The sequence below is a fragment of the Tenebrio molitor genome, chromosome 1 (genome assembly GCF_963966145.1).
Source record: "Tenebrio molitor chromosome 1, icTenMoli1.1, whole genome shotgun sequence".
Taxonomy (NCBI): Eukaryota; Metazoa; Arthropoda; class Insecta; order Coleoptera; family Tenebrionidae; genus Tenebrio; species Tenebrio molitor.
In genome coordinates, this window is record NC_091046.1 from 38,307,563 (window position 1) to 38,327,098 (window position 19,536).

A 19,536-nucleotide genomic window follows, 5' to 3' on the forward strand; every position below is an offset into this window, starting at 1 on the left:
TGACTTGTCAAACACTGGATCGACATGTCATTTTAAGCAACTATATTTGATCTTAGCAACAAGCATTAGGTACTTTTCTTCTTGATAACCGAGTTGTAGGCAAAGGACGAAAAGAAGCGAAAAAATATTCCAGGTAATTTATTCGAGACTTTTGTACGGCACAAAATTTTCAAAATTCGCGACCACAACTGCAAGGATCGTTATGATCAGAAGCCGAATCGGCATCCCCGAGTCCCGGAACGGTCGTATTGTACGACTCTTTAAGGAAGTTAACGTGTCCTTGAAGACTTCTGATCCGCATTTGAGCATCTTCAAAGTTCTCGTGGAGATTGTTAATTTGCGATTGCATCTTCTGCCGGATTTCGTCCCTGTCCTTCTGTGCAGTCCTCGCTTGGGCCCTGCTCTGCGCCAGCTGCCTCTCCAAATCGGAAATTTGGTTCTGCATGGACCTTCTGACAGTTTCGCATCGTTCTTTGTTCCTCGCCACTTGACGGGCCGATTCCTCGCGGACCGACTCCAACTGAGCCGAGAGTTGGGCTATCTCGTGCAGTTTTGACTGCAGCTCCCTTTCGTTTTCTTCTAGAGCTTCCTCGGCCTTTGTTAGTTCTTGTCTGAGCTCGAAGTTCTCGTCTTGTAGTTCGTTCACTTTGGCTTCCAACTCTTCTATGCGAGCCAGCATGGTGGTTTTTTCGTCTGCCCCTAACATATTGTCGCTGCGGACTTTGTCCATCTGCTCGGTAATTTCGGCTATCTTGTCCTTGTATATTTGGAGATCTCGGTTTAGGGCCTCGTTGTTGCGTTCCGCTAGAAGATGCATCTGTTGCGTTTCTTGCAGTTTCAGCTGTGTGCTTTTCAGCAAATCTGGAAGAGGCAACAGCTCCTGCAACTTCTCTTGAAACTGACTCTTGACTCTCTGAATTTCTAAATTGACTTGTTCGTTCACTCGATTTGCGTCCATTTCTAACATGTCGATCTGTCTTTTCTGCTCCTCGACTTCTTGCTGAGCCTCCAGATACTAACAATCTTTAATTAACATCACGAAATTTAAAAAAGCACTCGAACCTTATTGCGGTAGTCGTCCAATTGTCCTTGCTGATCTTGAATGAAAGATCTCAACTCCTCCAGTTCATCTTGAGCCTCTCTGAATCTCTGCTTAGCCACCGCCAGTTGCTGCTCTTGTTCGATCAGCTGCTCTTTTGACCCTAAAAACTGTAAACACATCACAATTAAATCAATTCCCATCTGATAAGGCACAAATCTACTTTGTTATTGTCAGTCTTCAAACTCTTCAAGGTCCTTTCCAACTCTTTCACTCTATCTTCGAGAGCTTTTCTTGCTTCTTCTGCTTCTTTAGCGGTTGTTTTAAGTTTTTCATTATCGGCTCGAAGTCCTGCTACTTCTGTTACTTTTCCCTTAAAGTCATCTTGTAACCTGCAATACTGTTCCCTTAACTCTCTCAACTGTTGATCCGTGCAAGGCAATATGCACGGACTACAGGGTGGGCACGGTGGAGCACAAGGATAAGGATGACACAAAGGAGGACAAATGATGACTTTTTTGTGTTGTTCTAAATGTTCTCTTTCGGTTTGTACTGCAGTGAGTTCAGTTTGCATACTTTTAACATCATTTTCCATGTCGCAAAGTTGTTTTTCCTAAAAATTACACTTTTCCCTAAAAATATATTTCCACATTTACTCCTACCAAGAGTTTGGTGGTTTCGGAATATTCGTTTAAGCGATATTCTATGTCGGCAGGACACGGTCCTTTGCCCTTTCCACACGGCATCCTTTTCTGTTTTAAACTTGTTTGTTTGCGGCCACAAATCTGAAATTATGACTATGCAAGCATGAACTGGATAAAAATTTGCAAAATTTACTTGCTGAACTTTGTCGTTTAATACTGAATTTTCCTTACAGAGTAATCGCATCTCACATTGAATTGTGCAGAGTTTTCTCTGTAGGTATTCGATTGTCTGGTCTTTATTGAGTAAATCGGATTGTAGTTTGTACCTGGAATTTTTTTTTAATTATTTCATTTTGATTTTTTTCTAAAGCTTAAAATTTCTCATTTTGACACAAATTGATAGAATTTTGAATGTTTACATCGTTACCAAGCAATTAGAAATCTCATCAAATTAAAATATCAATAATTTATTTAACAACATTTATCAATCCAGCTCACCTCATTCCTTCTAAATCTGCATTTTCTGCAGCTAACCTCTCCTGCATTGTGTAGCTATCGCTCAGCCTCTTGGCGAATTTCGGTACAACCGACTGTAAAAATGTTGTCTGTTGGTACTACCTACTTAATTAACACATGTAAAATCACTAACCATTGGAATATTAACATCCTTGTTGTTAAGTTGAGTGCATGGAGAACTGCAGCTTCTTCGTTTCTTATCGTCACACAGTATCAATTTCGGTATGTTGTTCTCCGTCATTCCACACACGACAACTTTAGGCAACACGTCTTCGTTGTGTCGCACTTGAAGAGGTGTGTCGGGAGGGATCATTTTGTCAAAGAGGTTAGTTTGGGCAATGAGAAACTGAATCCGCTTGGTTTTCTCCTCGAAGAGCAACATTTGAGCTTTCAGTTCTTTGTTTTTCTCCTCCAGCTCTTTAGCTTCGGCTTCTGTGTGTTTTTCTTTCTTCAGTAGCTCAGTCACTCGAATTTTCAGTTCGTAAATGATTTTGGCTGTGGCTTTTGCTTGCTTCTCCGCCTCTTCAAGTTCTCTTAAAACGGCCGCGTCGATTGCAGGATCAAATTTAAAAACTGACCCATCGCCTCCAGCTTAGAAATGTTACAGTAAATTTGTGTTCAAATGTGGTCTTCAAATACCTTTTATCTGTGCTCCTTCTCCTTCCTCCATTCCACCTAGTACTTCTTCTTCCCCTTCTTCTTCCTCTTCACCCTTTATCAAATTAAATTATAAAATTATAAAATTAAGCCAAAATTAAGATTAATAGTTTGATTTACTTACCTCCGCCATGGTCCCCAGAAGTTGTTGATTTTCTTCAGTTACCTCAGCTAACTCCGCTGACGCTTGCTTGATCATCTTTTCCACTTCTTTCATTTCGTCCTCCTGTACAACATTGGAACTTTAAGTATGCTTTACTACTTTTGAGACTTACTTCTTCCTCTTCTTCATACTCAGGCTCAGTTTCGGACTCAGGTTCGAGGGCTGCCTGTGGCGGCGGTGGACTGTCCATGGCGACGTCGCCAAACTCTTCCCCATATTCATCACCGTCTTCTGCCATGTCCGTTGGTGCCTTATCGGCTGAATTGTCGTTATCGATTTCTTTAATTTGTTCAGACTCTGGTGCTATGCTACTTTCGGAATGTTTGTTTTTAAGGGTGTGAGTCGAGCCTTTCGAACTGGTCAAAGTATGACTGCTAGGAGAATAAAAGATGTCAACATCAAGTTCCTCGACTTCTTTCTTAGGTTCAGCAGTTGGTTTTTGTTCTTTTAATCTTACAAGTGGACTCTTGGTTCTTACACTAGAAAGAGTATCAGAAGTAGGTGTCTTTGAAGATGTTTTTGAAGATTGTTTTTTTGGCTTTTTTTGTTTAAGCGACGCAGCTGACTTTCTCTGCAAAAACAAATGCACTTACTAAAATCGATGGTAGAGTTTAGATAATAAACAACACCTTTTTGAGAACCTCGACGGACTTTGAAGGTTTGACTAGACGATTGTGACTTTTCTTGCGAAATACGCTGAAATCGAAGTAATCGTAATTTCTTAAACTTTGCTTGAAGTAGGAATCGGCGTCTCCGCAGTTGTGGAAAGGTTTAGAAAACAAGACACTGTTCTGCTGAAAAAATTCCAAATTTTGCTGCAATGATATACTTGAGAAAAAATTCTTTTTGGTAAGTTTGTCGGAACGATTTTTGTCAATGTTTGAGTCAGAATGTTTTAAAACTGGCTTGTTTGGCGGGCTAATTTTCTTTCTATTCTAAAAAAAAATGTAAACGTCAAAATAATAGTAAATCAATTGTTATTATTTACTTTCATTCTTCAGGAAAAAATTACGTTCTGCAGGAATTTGATTGTTTCGATGGGTCTGCAGCACAGGATAGAAGATTAGTATGCTTATAGAAATCGTAATAATGTGGTATAAAACACAATATGAATATAATATTGACGCAAATTAGAACAAAAAATTAAGAACTTGTATGTCAATGACACTGCTATTGCGATCCATTAAATGAAATAATAAAAGGCACATCTACTCCCCCAATTCTCATTTATGCTTCTACGTGCACATACAAAAATCAGCAAATGTGTCAATAAAATGTTCGCCTAGGACACTTAAATCGTTAAAAAAGTTCTTGCCTTTAAATAATTTAAAAGCGGCTCTTTGACTTATACCCAAAGTTCGGTGCATTCTACAGTAACAAGGCCCCGAGGAATTTTGTTTCTTTGTTTCTCAACAATTGTTGCCAGGTAATCAAGTAAAAAAATTCGGTACCTACAATTGGCTTCAAAAAAAAATGGGAAACGAAATTTGACCTAATGTGAATTGGAAATTTAATTTGTCAATTTATGTCAATTTGTGTCTGTTCGACAGTAGTATTTTTGACACATAAGTGCAGTTTTTTAATTATAAAAATTTAATAAAATCTGACAGAACTTTTTCTGTCAGTTCCCGTTTTTTTTTTGAAGCCAACCGTATGCGAAACTGCGGATTTGTTTTTAAACCGATGTAGAAGACTTAGATAATAATTTAAGGACACTTTGCCATCAGTAATCATTTTGTTTCAACTTTATACGAATTTTTTGGTTGTTCAGTATGAGAGCTTTCAGTTTTTAATATTTGTTCATTAACTAGAATTGTCGGTCTTTCGATATGTTATCAATATTTAACTATCGCACAACAGCACAACATACAGGGTCTTTCAGAACTCGCTCCCCAGAGAAGATGAGGATACACGAGATCGTATTCGGATGTGTAATTTCAAAGAAAAAAAAATCTAACTTAAAAGATATTCGAGAAAAGACAACTTAAAGTTGACCAATCAGAAATCCACACTTTCAAGGTGTGTTTGCTGTAATTTTGCGTTACTAGGATTTTATTTAAAAAAAACATCTTTAAAATATGTGGGTGACTGGGGTTTTTGAAGGATGTCAGTGTCAAATTAAATTTGTAATAAAAAAAGGCAAAACTTTTATTTATTTGGTCACTATGCTCTAAGAGTCTCCTAGAATCACCCGTAGGCTTTACCCAGAGGGCATTCGAACTTGCGGTGGAATGACAGCTTTTCTAATTGCCCTCGAGGCCTTAAAACCCTCGCTACGCTCGTGTTTTAATCTTGTCCCTCGGGCAATTAGAAAAGCCCAATTTACACAGAAACCTGTTGCATAAATAACTATTAAAACATTTGAACAGTAGCTTTTAATGAGTCCTAAGTCTGTTTAAAATTTCAGGGCTCTAGCTTCAACCGTTTTAGCAGGACAGAGTCGGCCGGTTACAAACATAATCGCAACCCTACGAGTATATGTTATTGATGCTACGGTGTGATCAAGAATGACTGAGTCTGGTGGTAACAATGAAATTTGGCAAATTTGAAATTTACCATCAAAGGTTCATTTTTGTAATAGCATAAACATAACCGGCATAACCAAACATGTTTTTAATGTCGTCTCAAGTTAAAAAATTCAGTCAGCGCAAATTACGAGACAAAAAATACCAGCACTTTTCACCTGTTTCATTGCCAACAGACTCAGCCATTGTTGATCACACCGTATTTAAACGTACAAATTTCCAAGTTTAATTGTTAATAACTCCATGAGCGGAGGGTTAACAATAAATTGGTATTAGCTATTAGAGTTTTTTGCTTCTATTTCATCATAGAATAACGTGGTGTAAATATTATGCGCCATTTTTAATACACTCTGTATAGATTTTAAGAAAATTGAAACGAAACTAGCACGTGATCTATGATAAACCTTATACTTTTGGATTCCTCAAAAATTGTCTGTAGAGTTGGAACGAAATCTTGAGTTGGACCTCATTAATACACTATTTTTCATTAATCAACGATTTTTGCGATTTTGACGTCTTGATGATACCGGGTGATCAAAAAGGACTGTTTAAGTTGGCAGTACAATTAAGAAAATTTTATATTTCGGTTATTTATAACACTGCAACCGGGTATGTTTTGTTGGTTTATTTGACAAATATCTGATGTAGGTATAGCATTAACGACGACAAGCCATCAACAACCGAAAGTTACTCCTGTTATACAATTTAAAATACAATTCAGTGTTACCAACTTAAACAGTCCTATTTGATCACCCCGTATTTTGATGTATAAACAACCTCGAACATGCATTGTTTGCACTTACCAACACTGCAGCAGGTAGTGCAGCAGGGTTTTCTATATTTTATAGCTCCATAACTGCACAATTACGAATTCACCTTTTCAAAAGCCGACATTTTTGGTTATAATTCGCATGTCATATTTTTCAAAGGTAACTAGGTTTCCTTAGCAACCGTGATTTTTACGTGAAATTGAATGTGAATGGAGTTGACGTCTTCTGACATTCTTTGTGGAAAAGTGAATGGAAAGTGTTGAAAAATTTAAAAATGGCCTACCCTGAGTACAAAAAAAGGATGAAGTTATTTATAAGGTGTCATCTTTATGGAAAAAGATGAAATTGGTTTTGATTTGGCTTTAATTTCAAAATTTGTCACCAAAAAAAAAAAGTTGCGATCAACGAAAAAATGTTGTAATCAACTCTTTTGTTAATGGGCGATTAATAATCTCAACTATTAAAGCCACTCACTCGCTACACTCGTTCGTGCTTTAAACAGTTTCGATTATTAATCGCCTTCATTAACAAACTAGTTTATTAAATAACTATTGTACAATTAATGGAATAACATATTAAATATTAATTAGCATAGTCGTGCTGCAACATTTGTTGTTTTTAAGGAAGATACAACATTCTTACAAACTGGAAAGTGCTATACGAAAGAAAACACCAATAAACAATTTATATTTGCATGGTAAATCAAAAATGTTATGTAATTATATTATCAATACAATTGCTATTTATATTTATGGTGTTTAATAATTATTATTTGAATTTGAATTTAATTTACGTTAATGTGAATAATAATACACTTTGCTGTAGGTACTTCGTAATTCAAGCAAATTTCCTTTTGTTTTTTACTAGTATAAATAAAAAGCTCTGGCTATCGGAGTTGTTTTTATTACATTTATATCTTACAAATACATAAAAAATTAATTTATAATATACATAGTATATATTTTATATGTACAATTTTGAAGTGATGACGAAATTTCAACAAGATAAAGATGATTTGAGCCACTGAAAATAATAAAAAGATAATGAGCAAATTCGTAAGAGACCCATTAGATCATCTCACCTCTGCTAAACTTAACTTAACGCTTCCATTTTGTAGAGGGTCTTTCGTTTTAAAAATATCTGTAAAAATCAATTTTATCCACCGACCAAAATGATGTTCAAGACTTACTAAAAGCAACAGTCAAGTGTAATATGGCAGAAACAAAATCTCCAAAACGCAAAGTCCCATCTTTTCGCATGTATCTCAGAATTAGCGTAGCTAGAACATCGCTGCTCAGCTGGAACCCCACGGCCAGCAAAGCGTCTCGAAATCTTTCAGCTTTCAAAATTCCCGTCTTCTCTTTAGTGTGGTTCTTGAACGAAGTTTGCCAAAATTTCAAGCTGCACATCAGGTCTTTGAAGTCGCTGAATTTCAGTCTGCCCGTGCCAGACAGCTGCAACACAAACAAGTTAAAAACTGTCGAGATTAAGTTTCTCGGCTTACGTCAAATGTGAGTATGACTTGTCTGCAAACTTCGATCGAAGCGCAGCTTTTGATGTAGTCGTTGGGCAAACAAGCATCTAGAAGCTCTTGGAGTTCAAACGCGTTGACGGTTCGATGCTCGTCGGCCAGTTGCAGAAACACCGCCTCGTACTGACTGAAGCTTTTCCCGTCGAGCAGCGGTGGAGCTTTGACGATCGCCGACTTCACCAACAGAGGCACAGTGTCCAGCAGTTTGAGCTTCAGGGGCTTGCTCGAGTAAACCCTCAGCGTGAACCCGGACTCTTGTCCGGGCTCGAATATGGTCGGTATAATCAAATATCCTCCTTGTTCCAGGTAGCACCTATAACTAACTTGCCGACTGTTTGTGTATTGCGAATTGAACAAAGACTTGTTCCCTTTGAAGAACGTCTTCCCGATCGTTTCCGTGTTGCTTTTTGGTATCGAATACGCCGTAAATCCTATGACTTTGGGTTCCATTATGCTATGCTGATTGAGCGAGACCACCACCTCCTCCATCTCGCTCAGAAGCAGATGGAGTTGCGGGTTTATGTGAAAAGTGTCCGGGTTGTTCCTGCACCCTCCGGCAGAGACGCCTTTCAGCCAGTTGCCCTGATATAGCCTCATCTGCCAAGTGTTTTTGTTGTGCAAACTGGGCTCGTCTCTGCTGGTGTCGCTGTCCAAGTGGATCACTTCCATATGAGTGAAGGTCTTGATGAAGTCGGGGTACGAGATCCAGAATTCCCCCTCGCCTAGTTTCGTTTGCAGCCGCTCCAAGGAGTTGGGGGAGACCTCCGACCACTCCGCAGAGTCTATGGACCAAGGACCTGTATAATCCGTCGCCGGGCCCAGAGCGTTTCGCATCTTCACCAACTGAACAGCTTCACCACTGAAGGTCTCCACCTGAAAAAAAAAACTAAGTGTAAATTCTTCCTCAGGAGAACTCAGTGTCCAGAGTTGCTTATCAGTCGAGCATTCTTTTTACGAAACGGGCCCTCTTCTGTGGATTCTTCGCATAACTTATATTTAAATCGCAAGCTTTCACCAATTAAGTAAAAAAGAAAGATACAGTCAAAATTTAATTTGTTTCTTAAAATTCTTTTGCCTATCTTGAATGATAAATAAGAGTGATTAAATTTTAACGAACCCTTTCTACTGAATATATTCTGTAGTTGGTTCCTAGTTGAATCCCGTTGGGCAATTTTTCTACGCTGGATCGCATCTGGAAATTTGGAGGTTGTACAGTGCAGGTAATAATAGAGGTCATGTCTAGAAGTTTGTGCAAAAGTCTGGCACACGTGGTCGCATCTTGCCTGATAGGAATACTTTCGGTGATTCCCCCTGTCAAATCAGCCAGTCCGTCCAGTAGCGATCCGTACTTCAAGGCTTCATAAGATCCGTGCAATCTGCATAAAATAAATAACAACATTAAACTCACTGATGCGTTTATCTACAAAAACTGTTTTTTATGGTGGAACATGTAATTCGGATGTTCTGGTTCATTTGGCTTTATCATGGGAAATTGCCAATGGCTCAGAAAGTACGACTTAAGTCATAGTACACGCAAATGGCGCCGTAACACCTTAAAATCCAAGATAGTGAATTTTCCACCAGTTACAATTATGTAGAAATCTACGATCTTACAATGTTCTAGTTTGTAAGTAAAGTAGGTGCTATAAATAATGTTATCAGTGCAATAGATGTTGTATAACATTGGGCTTGACTCACCTAACAGGTGATTTAGAAAGTTACTATAATTTTATAGAGGAAGCCCTGTACACTCTTGTATAATGTGAGAGAAAAACTTTGGTACAATCGAAGTTTTCGGATTAAGTTAAGACAAGGCTTTCGAGGGTCACAACACAACGGGATTATGAATAATTTGTGTTTGTGATTTTATTACTAGATATAGAGTGTGGAATAAAATGATTTACATCTAGTTACCTTTGGAATTTTTACACATGTAAATTTTCCTGTACCGGTCTACTTTTTTTTTCGAAGTGCCGAACTATTAGTTCTGTCAATAAATGTCATCAATCAAATTATAACAATTATAACAATTGTTACAATTTACTAAATTGAATTAACAAACGTTGGTGGCCACTTTCAACACTAGCTGTGACTTGCTTTTGTTAGCTTCCTTTTAATTTCAATCTCAACTTTGCATTCATATCATCCCTTCGCAATAAATCACATTTGGAATTTGGATATTATTTTAAGGTTAGGCTTTCTTTTTTTTGTAGAGCGGCATTTCGTATTTTTACAAGGGTAATGCAAAGGTAACTAGATGTAAATCATTTTATTCCACACTGTATAAACAACCACACAAATTTGCTTTACGTAGAAATGGAATAGCCTCTTGTGTGGTCAGTTTGATTGAAAATAATTATTAGAAACTTGTGTTTTCTGCTTTTTCAGCTTGGAAGCTTTTACGCAAAAACCACAGTATTTATTATTTGAGAAAGTCAACGCAATTGCCTGGTAGAGACAACGACGATAATAAACTTAATAAGCACTTGGAAGCTCTTTTAATGAAAGTAAAAACCTGAACGGATTCGATTAAAAAATGGCGCAAGAAAGTAACTGAACGATTCAATTGGCAAGTTAGAAACAACACTATCAGCCGAAAAAAAAATTAAATTACTTAACAATTTAGTATAATAAAGATGGTGGATCCGCTGCAGTATAATTAGATTGGTGAAATAAACGGAATAAAGTGTCTAACCTTCGAGGTGAGTTTTTTGGCAGGTTGCGGTTAGCCGCGATCTTTTTATTTAGCAAGAGATTAGTTCAAGTCCGAGTTGCGTTCGGTAAACCTCCGCTAGGCAATTTTTGAACGGGCACAAAAACCGTGGATTGAATATTCTCAAAAGGACAAAATAGAATTCTTGTTACGCATAAACGAGACTGGTTGATATACAGCTATGAAACGTGATTATGATAAATGCCAGTGATAAAAAGGGAAACAGTTAAACAGTTCCCTGTAGTGGTCAATAAATTATTAGATTTTTGTTTGTGTGTCGAACGATTCGCACATTCCTTCTTCCATTTAACTATTCTTGGTCGTGGTTGTTTAGTATCAATTCATACCTCATCGCAAAACAAAGTCTATTGAGAACCGTTAATTAAACATTTAGAAGATATAAAATACTTCATTCCTGTTTTTATGATTGGACTTTAATAGCAATTAATATAGTTAAAAGCTATGTTGACGTGGATACGGAGATGACATCACGATCTTAATTAAAAGATTAAATATCAATTTTTTCCACATTTTGTGCATCCCACTACACGTTTTACGTGAATTTTATTGCGAAACAGAAATGCATTTGATGCAACCAAATAAGTAGAAAATAATCATAACAATTCTTCTGTAGGACTGTTAAACAGTGAAAGGTTCCTAAATGAATGATTCGTCGTTTCTAACATTTGACCGAGCCGCCGCGCCGTCCCGTAAATACAGTAGGTACCTAGTACATACTGTAATTCACAAATTCAGTGTTAGGTTGTGTCGTTATGTGTCATCGTAGTCTGTGATTATGCGTAAAAATGCAAAGCTGCGCTACACGTTTTTAAAGCTTCTGTTGATTTCACAGTCGCTTTTGATCATAAACATACGGTAGTAAATATTATTCAAAACTCTCATAAACATCGTTCATGTTGTTTTGGCATAATGGGAGGCCATGATTTGTTTTTTTAACGTTGGCCGTTGGACACACTGTTTGATTTCCGTCAGTAAAATGCCTGACATGCGAACCTATCAAAATGAACATAACACGTTGCTGAATCTCCCGCGATGTCTGAGTATTCTTCTACTGCCAACTAATAAAACTGACAACAATGGACTAGACATTGACGGTATTTATAACCTCAAACTTAAAAAAACATAACCTAATTCAACAAACAGCTTTACTACCAAATTAAATGCAAAATTTCCATGGCCTCCCATTAAGTAGGTATGCCAAAACAACGTGAATGCGTTTTAGTCAAATATTTAAGATAAATTTTAATTGCACTATTTTACAACCTTCATATACCGGTTGTCTAAATAAATATCTAATCAAGATTGCTTTGTCACAAATTTTGTTTACTTCCCATAGATTGTGGTCTATGAAATCTGTCAATGGTGATTGTTGTCAAATTTCACCTTCAGATTGTGATTAAGTGTTGTCGTTTCTAAAAAAGATTATTTAACTCCTAACTGACATCTAACATCTAAATAACGCCAAATGATTTATGTACGTAACTGAACAAAAGGCCTTTATGATAGAAAGTTATTTTTGCAACTGGCACAAAATCAACGTTGCAATGCTTTCTCATTTATTGGTAAACAAATGTAACATATTATGTGGGACATGCGTTCGTAAAATTTTTCAAAGGGGGTCTTGATTTTTATATAGACATCTGATGTTTAATTTTTTACCATCATTTAAAAAGTAAAAAGTTATGCTCAGTGAGGAAGCTCTTTATAATTTCAGTTAGACAGAAACATTATGAGAATCACTAAAACATCTCCGAAGAAGATTATGTGAAAAAGATTAGGGAATCATTTACCGCAAGATAAACATTTCATTTTAATGAAAAACAAGGAAAGGGAAGATTTTGTGACCGAACATCGTAAATGGCTAGAAGAAAAATGCTATAATGGATTATTATTAGATCATTTAATTTATTTATTTACTTAATTTTTTTGGAATTCTATGGGTAAGAAGATCAAGTATCATTTTAAGTGTGATTTTAAGGGGATTCTATGTCAACAGGGAGGGCGATAAAACAGCGGTATTTCAGCATGGCGACAAAGAGGCGCCGCCGCCGCAACGAACCAGGGCTGTCAAAACAGCGTGGCGACAAAAAATACAAAACTAAGACAACACTGTAGAAAATATAAATAATCTCTTAAGACCAAAATACGATCAACATTATTTTATTTTTAAAAATATCTTGAATCTGATCTAGAAACATTTTTACGTAATATTTTTATATTTTCGAATAGACTAAATAATAATTACTAATGCTCTTAAAGTTTGTCAAAAACTGATTTAAAACAGAATTTAGCTGAAAATAAATTCGATTTTCTAAAACATTAAAAACGAAATTAAAAACCTTTTACTGCTCTAAATAATAAATATTGTAAAACAAATTGTTCCAAATTTTGTCGCAGCGCCGTTTTGTCGCGGTGCCGTTTTGTCGCGGTGCCGTTTTGTCGCAGCGCCATTTTGTCGACAAGCCACTTTGGTGGTTTCTCGCTGGCTAATTTTGCTATGATGTTTTATCGAGATAACTTTCAAATGTATCACTGAAACAATAAGACATAAAGGAAGATCCTTCATCAGATTTTCAATTAAAGAAATATGTCCAATATTTTAAATTAAAGAATTAATCTCATGGATTCTAAAAACGTACTAAATTACTTTGTGCTTACAATATTATGCTTATCTTATAATAGCTATTTGTGCAATGAGTTAGGAAAAGTGATTTTTTTCCGTACGAGATGCGGGATTTTTAATCGAGACGAAGTCAAGATTAAAAACGCGTCGAGTACGGAAAAAATACTTTTTCTACTAGAGTTTGGAAAACTTCAACATTGTAATACTAATTTGAGTTAGGAAAAGTGAAAAATTTCCTACTAAGGGCGGAAATAATATTTCAACACTAAAGGTTCAATTTTGGTCGTTTCCTGGGATACGTAACCTAAAAACTGGTATTTAATTGAGACAAAAGCTTAAACGCCTTCACAATTTTTCATTAATAAATTGTTTCTCTATGGTAACGAAAGCAGAACAATTTTGATTTCGCTTTTTAATTTAGAAATAATTAATAGTACGAGTATATTAAAAATATCCAAATTTTATGTATTTTCCAAACTCCAGTAGAAAAAATCATGTGTGCAATTCGTAGGAAAAGTGATTTTTTTCCGTACGAGATGCGGAATTTTTAATCGAGACGAAGTCGAGATTAAAAACGCGTCTAGTACGGAAAAAACACTTTTCCTAACTTATTGCACAAATAGCTATTTCCTACGAATTGCACACATGATTTTTTCTACTGGAGTTTGGAAAATACATAAAATTTGGATATTTTTAATATACGTACTATTAATTTTTTCTAAATTAAAAAGCGAAATCAAAATTGTTCTGCTTTCGTTACCATAGAGAAACAATTTATTAATGAAAAATTGTGAAGGTGTTTAAGCTTTTCTCTCAATTAAATACCAGTTTTTACGTTACGTATCCCAGGAAACGACCAAAATTGAACTTTTAGTGTTGAAATATTATTTCCGCCCTTAGTAGGAAATTTTTCACTTTTCCTAACTCAAATTACTATTACAATGTTGAAGTTTTCCAAACTCTAGTAGAAAAAAATGTAACCGTCATTAGGTAACCAACTCGATCGCCGAATCTGAATCCGATCGAACACATGGGTGTAATGAGGTAATAAGGCAAAACTATAGATAGGAAATTTTCCCACAAGCAAGAATTATTTCAAAATATTTAGTCCATTTGGAGAGGTATTAGTCAAGAAACGATTAGGAAATGTCTTGATTCCATGCCTTCGAAATGCAAAATAGATAAAATAAGATTATCGAAGTTTAGTTTTCAATTATTATTTGGTTAAAAAAATTGCATCTTTATTATTATTTTAAAAAATCGTAACATTTACAGTTACCATTTACTTTTATTCCAGAGTGTAAGAAAATCAGTATAATTTTAACAAGTTAGGTACTTAATTTATGTCCGAAATTGTAAAACTATCAACTTTCTGTGGAAAAATCAAGATGCTGGCAAGGTCGAAAGAAAACTGTTCCGAATAAGTTGCGCAATACAAAACAATAGTTCAGTTATAATTTTCGATTTTTGTCTTTTGCCTGTCAAGGCTACCTTTCTAAACAATTTCTGCATCTAACGGTTCTAAAGGAAAACTGACCGTTCCCATGGAAACAAATAAAAGAAAAACATTTTATTACAATGCGGCTGTCGTCTTCACTGCCACTGGACACTATTCCACTTCCATAAACGTTGATTTCACAATCAATTTAATTTCCATATATGCTCACATATTTTTCGCTCGGATTCAGACAATTACATTGGTACTCGTGCACTAAATATTTCTACTTGTATTACAAACGCTTTGTTTCGTTCAATTGTGGCATAACAATCACGAAAAGCAGCCACATAAATAAATAACGGACGACCAGCATACTTACTCCATCTTCATTTGATGATGCTCTAGTTTTCTCTCATTCAGGGTTAGATACAGTTTGAAAGTCCGTTATGTATAAACAGCTCGAGCATATATATGTTGCTAATAATTAATGTGAGATACTCCTGTGTTGTTTCTTCGTGAAACTTTTTGTAAAAACCGTTAAATTAACACCGAATTAAAAGTATACTAAACGTTCATGAAACGTTATTTAATTTTTTTCGGTCGCTTCTGTTGTATTTTGACACAAATTGATGCACGCTAGACGACTAGCATGACTTTTACTTTTACCAAGTCAACCAGTTATACAGGAAAATTAAGCCAAACTAGGTATATAACAGTTGCGCAATCGGAAATAGTGTTAATCACTTATCATTGAGCCTCAAAAATCACATCTTCATTCGGTCAACTTCCCAGAAGTTTACAGTATAGAATGCAGATAATTGATTAAGTGAATTTAACATATCTAGATCGAAGTTGTGAAGACTACCTTGCTGTTGACATTTATTAATTTCATAATGAAGATTGATGTCAACGCGACACGTCAGTGCACACCACATATTATGTAAATTTTATCAAACCGCGTTATCAGGTGTGGGCTCTTGACAATAAAATGATGTCATTCACCCGAATCGAGCAAGCTGCGCTTCCGCCATTGCTGAGGGATAACTGTCATTTTTGACACTTGCGGGTCTATCTCAAACGTGCCACCGGCCAGTTTGATTTTGATTTCAACTTACTTGGCGTACGCTTTCTCGAGCAATCCCGGCCAAAAGTAGTCAGAATTTTGGGATTGGAGGAAAGCCAGCCGCCCATGCACCGTTGGTAGACGGTCATCCACCAGCACTTCTGTCCATTCGCCGCACCACCATAAACGAAATCGAAAAACTCCAGCGTATTGCTCGCCATTAAAAGCCTGGTCGGCGGGCACCACTCGGTAGAAGAGTCCTTTATTCAAATACAAAACACCCAAGCAGGACACAAGCCATCTGTCACCTGAAAAAAGAAGAAACCCAAGCTTATCTCTGGTGCTATTTATGACCGTGGTATGAGGTGGGTGTCGAACGGGCAATTTAACGAGCGCCTCAAAATTTCTGAATCAAGCGGATGGATCGGTGAGAATCGAAAGATGAAGGTGTGGAGATCTGTTACAGATTTGTGTTTGAGATGAAGAAAGTCGCGTTTTTTTGTAAACGCGAGTTTTATTGATACTTTCAAAAACGATTCAGCATATGTAGTCATTTAAAAATAATTAATACACTTTCTGTGGGACAAAAAATTTATGTTGTACATGCTTTGTGTTAACGAGGTCTTAATTTGATAAAAGGGGACTGTTGAGTCTGCAATTTGCAAATGACTTTTTAAAGTAATTATGAGAGCATATGTCTAGGCAATAAGCAATCATTTTATTAGAAATCTTCTTTTTTGACCATTTCACACATCTAGTTTTTTTATTTTCAACAATCACTACAGTTAGAAAGTAATTTGTAAATTTAACTTGATTATGATACCACAGAACATTTGCAAAGTTGTCAATAATTGTAATAGCAAAGTATGCATTTTTTTGTTTTTTTTGGTAAGCTTGAACATTTTTAGCTAAACATGAGTTTGGCAAATACATCTTTAACATTTTTCGGCATCCTCAAAGAGTTACTCTGTTTAAAAAAAGTGAGCAAGTATTTATCCACGTAAGTACGAGCTAAAATGAAGAATTTTTTATATGAGGACAACCTACTCCTCAATATCCACCTGTAATAAAGTGGGCAGTTGAATTTAGACAAGTAGAGAGAGTTTGGATTGGAAGATGACCCCGCTGTGGGCGACCATCAAGAAAAACTACTTTAAAAAACATTGACTGTATGTGTGTATCTAAACTGGTTAAAATTGTTAAAGTTTGTTTTCTTTCATCTGAACAAATTATATAAAAATTAATTTCTTTTTTTGAACTCACTACCTTCAAAATGACATTTCACGACCCCAACAGTTAACCGCGAACGTAGATTTCGCGCATCACTGGTGCTTGAAAATCATTCAAAAAGTATTCGCCTTTTTGAGTATTCTCAAAATAATTTGATTTGATAATTATGAAATCTGGTTTACAAAACGCCATTTCTCCAATTTGCATGTTGAAAATTTCAAAAGAGCGAAGATAAATCGCTCTTACATAATTCATTTGACACTTTGGCAAACGTAGGCAAACGCATGGACAAGCACCATCTATTCACAAAGGGTACACGACAAATCAGACATAATGTTCGTTTAAAAAAATATTGTACAAACTTCGATGCGGGAAGACGTATTCGGCACATTTCGCGCAAATGAAGCACTCACTCCTTCGTCGCTCGTGCCTCAAATAATGCGATCATCAAATTGCTGTCAGCTAGAGCATTTGTTACACAAAGAATTTGACCAGGACACGCTGTTTCCGTACCTCGAATGGAGTTTAGATCTGACATGCTACATGTCAGATCTAGTCGGTCATTTCTTCAAAGGTATTCATTTTTACTCACGATTAGCTCTACCTGAGAGGTCTCACAAAGCAACTTGATTTTATTCGCGTTTTCATTAAAATGTCTCAATTATTATTTATTAAACATTTTTATTTCTTCAAAACTTTTCAAAAAACAAATAGTATTTTTATACAGCAATGTTTAGAAAAATAGTGACGACTTTAAAAATAAGTAAAGAAAAACATATGTCACAATTTAAAATAAGAAAGTTAAATATCACCCCACTTAAACTGCTTCTTTAAAAAATAAATATTATATGGCAGTTCATAGTCCCTTAAACGCCTTTTCATTTGATATATCGCTTATTGAAATCGGACAAGAAATAAAGTTGCTAGAGCATTTTAAAAAAAATTTGGATCACCTTGTATATGTATATGTGTTGGTTAAATTTAATGAGAAATTGAAAATAATGAATAATAGTTATTTATTTAATGAGTTCGTGTGTAAATTGGGCTTTTTTGGTATGAGTGGGCCAGATTAAAACGCGAGTGAGACGAGCGTTTTAAAGGCTCCAAATCGTTTAAAATCTTTAAAATTAACTTGACGTTTCGTTTTGACAAGTTGTCACATTTATCAAGATTCGTTCACAATCGCATAGGAGAAAATTCTCAAATTCTGACAGTCGAACAAAAAATAAAATTTAATGAAATTTGGCTATGTAGTCTTAGTAACCTAAATTAAAATTTTTATTTTCTTATCTAAAAATTCAAACCTGTCTAAATTGCTATGTGAGGAGTGCAACATTTTTTTATCTGTAAACCTGCGTTTGTAAGAATTTTTTCAATTTCCATATCTTTCTCACGTAAGATGTCTATCGAGTAAGTTTTCAGCATTGCATAAGCTATTGTGGGAAAGGAAAGTCATTATTAGGTTTGAAAATCTTGTGTTATTTCAATGCTTACAGTAGAGAATACCTCTTATGAGTTACAGTTATCCTCAAATTATTTTACAGGAATTTACATAAAAAAGTGTACGCTAATTGGATATCTAATGCAATATCTGAATTTATTGGCATATGGCATGGAAACCTTATTTTTGAAAATATCGCCAAACAGGTCAATTATTGTTTTTATTTATCTGCTTTCGGAAGTGCGCAACTACCCTTAACATTTTTTTTCCAACGTAAGGATATGTCAAGTGATACCTCGTTTGAAAGACCACATCGCAAGGAATATAAGGCACTGAAAATTTTCAAAGCCTACGTACTAAAAAAATTAAAATCTATTTTATAAGTTGAATACGTTAGAGGTGTACATTTCGTATCTAATTGCTTTTTTTTAAAGCCTTGATTGCCTTGTCTTTTTGCTAAAGAAATGCTTAAAGAGAACAGCATCCAGATTTACCACCCATCATTAGGCAAAGTGTCATAAGCAGAATACCGGAACTTGGGTCATATAAGGGTTGTGACCAGACAGCGAAAACCCAGTGTTGGAGAGTTTACTAGGCTAAACGTGTTTTAACTCTTCCAGAAAATCCGGTGACTCCAGCCCGACAACTGGACCGCCAGTGCACGATATCAACTACTGTCCTGAGAATAAGTATTCTTAGCTCTGCAAAGCTGCATCCTGAGAATGACCCGGACCGCCGAATCCAATTTTGCGAGCAAATGATGAACCTGATCGACAATAACCAGATGTCATTAGCATCCATAGGTTTTTCAGACGAAAGTACTTTCACCTTACATGGTGAAGTTAATCGCCACAATGGGGCCGTTGTTATTTTTGGACTGACCATAACCCTCACTGGATGCCAGAAACACATATACAGCTTCCACAAAAAAGTAAATGCATGGGCTAGAATAATCCGGTAATCGAATTTTAGGGCGAGTGTTTTTCAGTGATAACCTTAATGGATCAATGTATCTCACCTTTCTTCAAGAAGACCTCGTTTCCGGTTTACCGATGAAAGGATATGGTAACAGTACGGAGCTCCACCCCATTATGCTGGGAGCGTTCGTAGATATTTAAACGAAGTTTTACCCAATCGATGGATCGGAAGAAGAGGTTAAATT

General features: G+C 35.9%; 2 protein-coding genes across 3 annotated transcripts in view; both read right to left on the reverse strand.

The window, feature by feature from the left end:
• Positions 1 to 123: 123 nt before the first annotated feature.
• LOC138132279 (outer dense fiber protein 2-like) lies at positions 124 to 4,193 on the reverse strand. Its single transcript, XM_069049715.1, has 12 exons — positions 4,008 to 4,193; positions 3,649 to 3,954; positions 3,132 to 3,590; positions 2,981 to 3,082; positions 2,839 to 2,911; positions 2,333 to 2,790; positions 2,182 to 2,273; positions 1,877 to 2,009; positions 1,702 to 1,824; positions 1,263 to 1,652; positions 1,063 to 1,209; positions 124 to 1,015 (listed from the first exon to the last, which is right to left on the reverse strand). Exons 1-12 carry the CDS (start codon positions 4,011 to 4,013, stop codon positions 170 to 172), a joined length of 3,135 nt encoding a protein of 1,044 aa, XP_068905816.1. The 5' UTR covers positions 4,014 to 4,193; the 3' UTR covers positions 124 to 169.
• A 3,006-nt stretch (positions 4,194 to 7,199) lies between these two features.
• Positions 7,200 to 19,536, reverse strand: part of CalpC (calpain-C) — a 41,336-nt gene continuing 28,999 nt past the window's right edge. For both annotated transcript variants that reach the window (XM_069037049.1, XM_069037056.1), the window contains 6 exons: positions 15,756 to 16,011; positions 8,963 to 9,221; positions 7,819 to 8,718; positions 7,504 to 7,768; positions 7,396 to 7,454; positions 7,200 to 7,337 (listed from right to left, as the gene is read on the reverse strand). In XM_069037049.1, coding sequence (XP_068893150.1) covers positions 7,311 to 7,337; positions 7,396 to 7,454; positions 7,504 to 7,768; positions 7,819 to 8,718; positions 8,963 to 9,221; positions 15,756 to 16,011 — 1,766 coding nt within the window. In that variant the 3' untranslated portion in view covers positions 7,200 to 7,310. The remainder of the gene's footprint in view (positions 7,338 to 7,395; positions 7,455 to 7,503; positions 7,769 to 7,818; positions 8,719 to 8,962; positions 9,222 to 15,755; positions 16,012 to 19,536) is intronic.

Bases quoted from the DNA above. Each gene is read 5' to 3' on its own strand.
- LOC138132279 (XM_069049715.1), bottom strand. The intron at 3,083-3,131 runs GTAAGTCTCAAA...AATGTTGTACAG, and splicing joins AGTATGAAGAAGAGGAAGAA to GAGGACGAAATGAAAGAAGT. The intron at 1,210-1,262 runs GTAGATTTGTGC...ATGTGTTTACAG, and splicing joins TGAAGACTGACAATAACAAA to TTTTTAGGGTCAAAAGAGCA.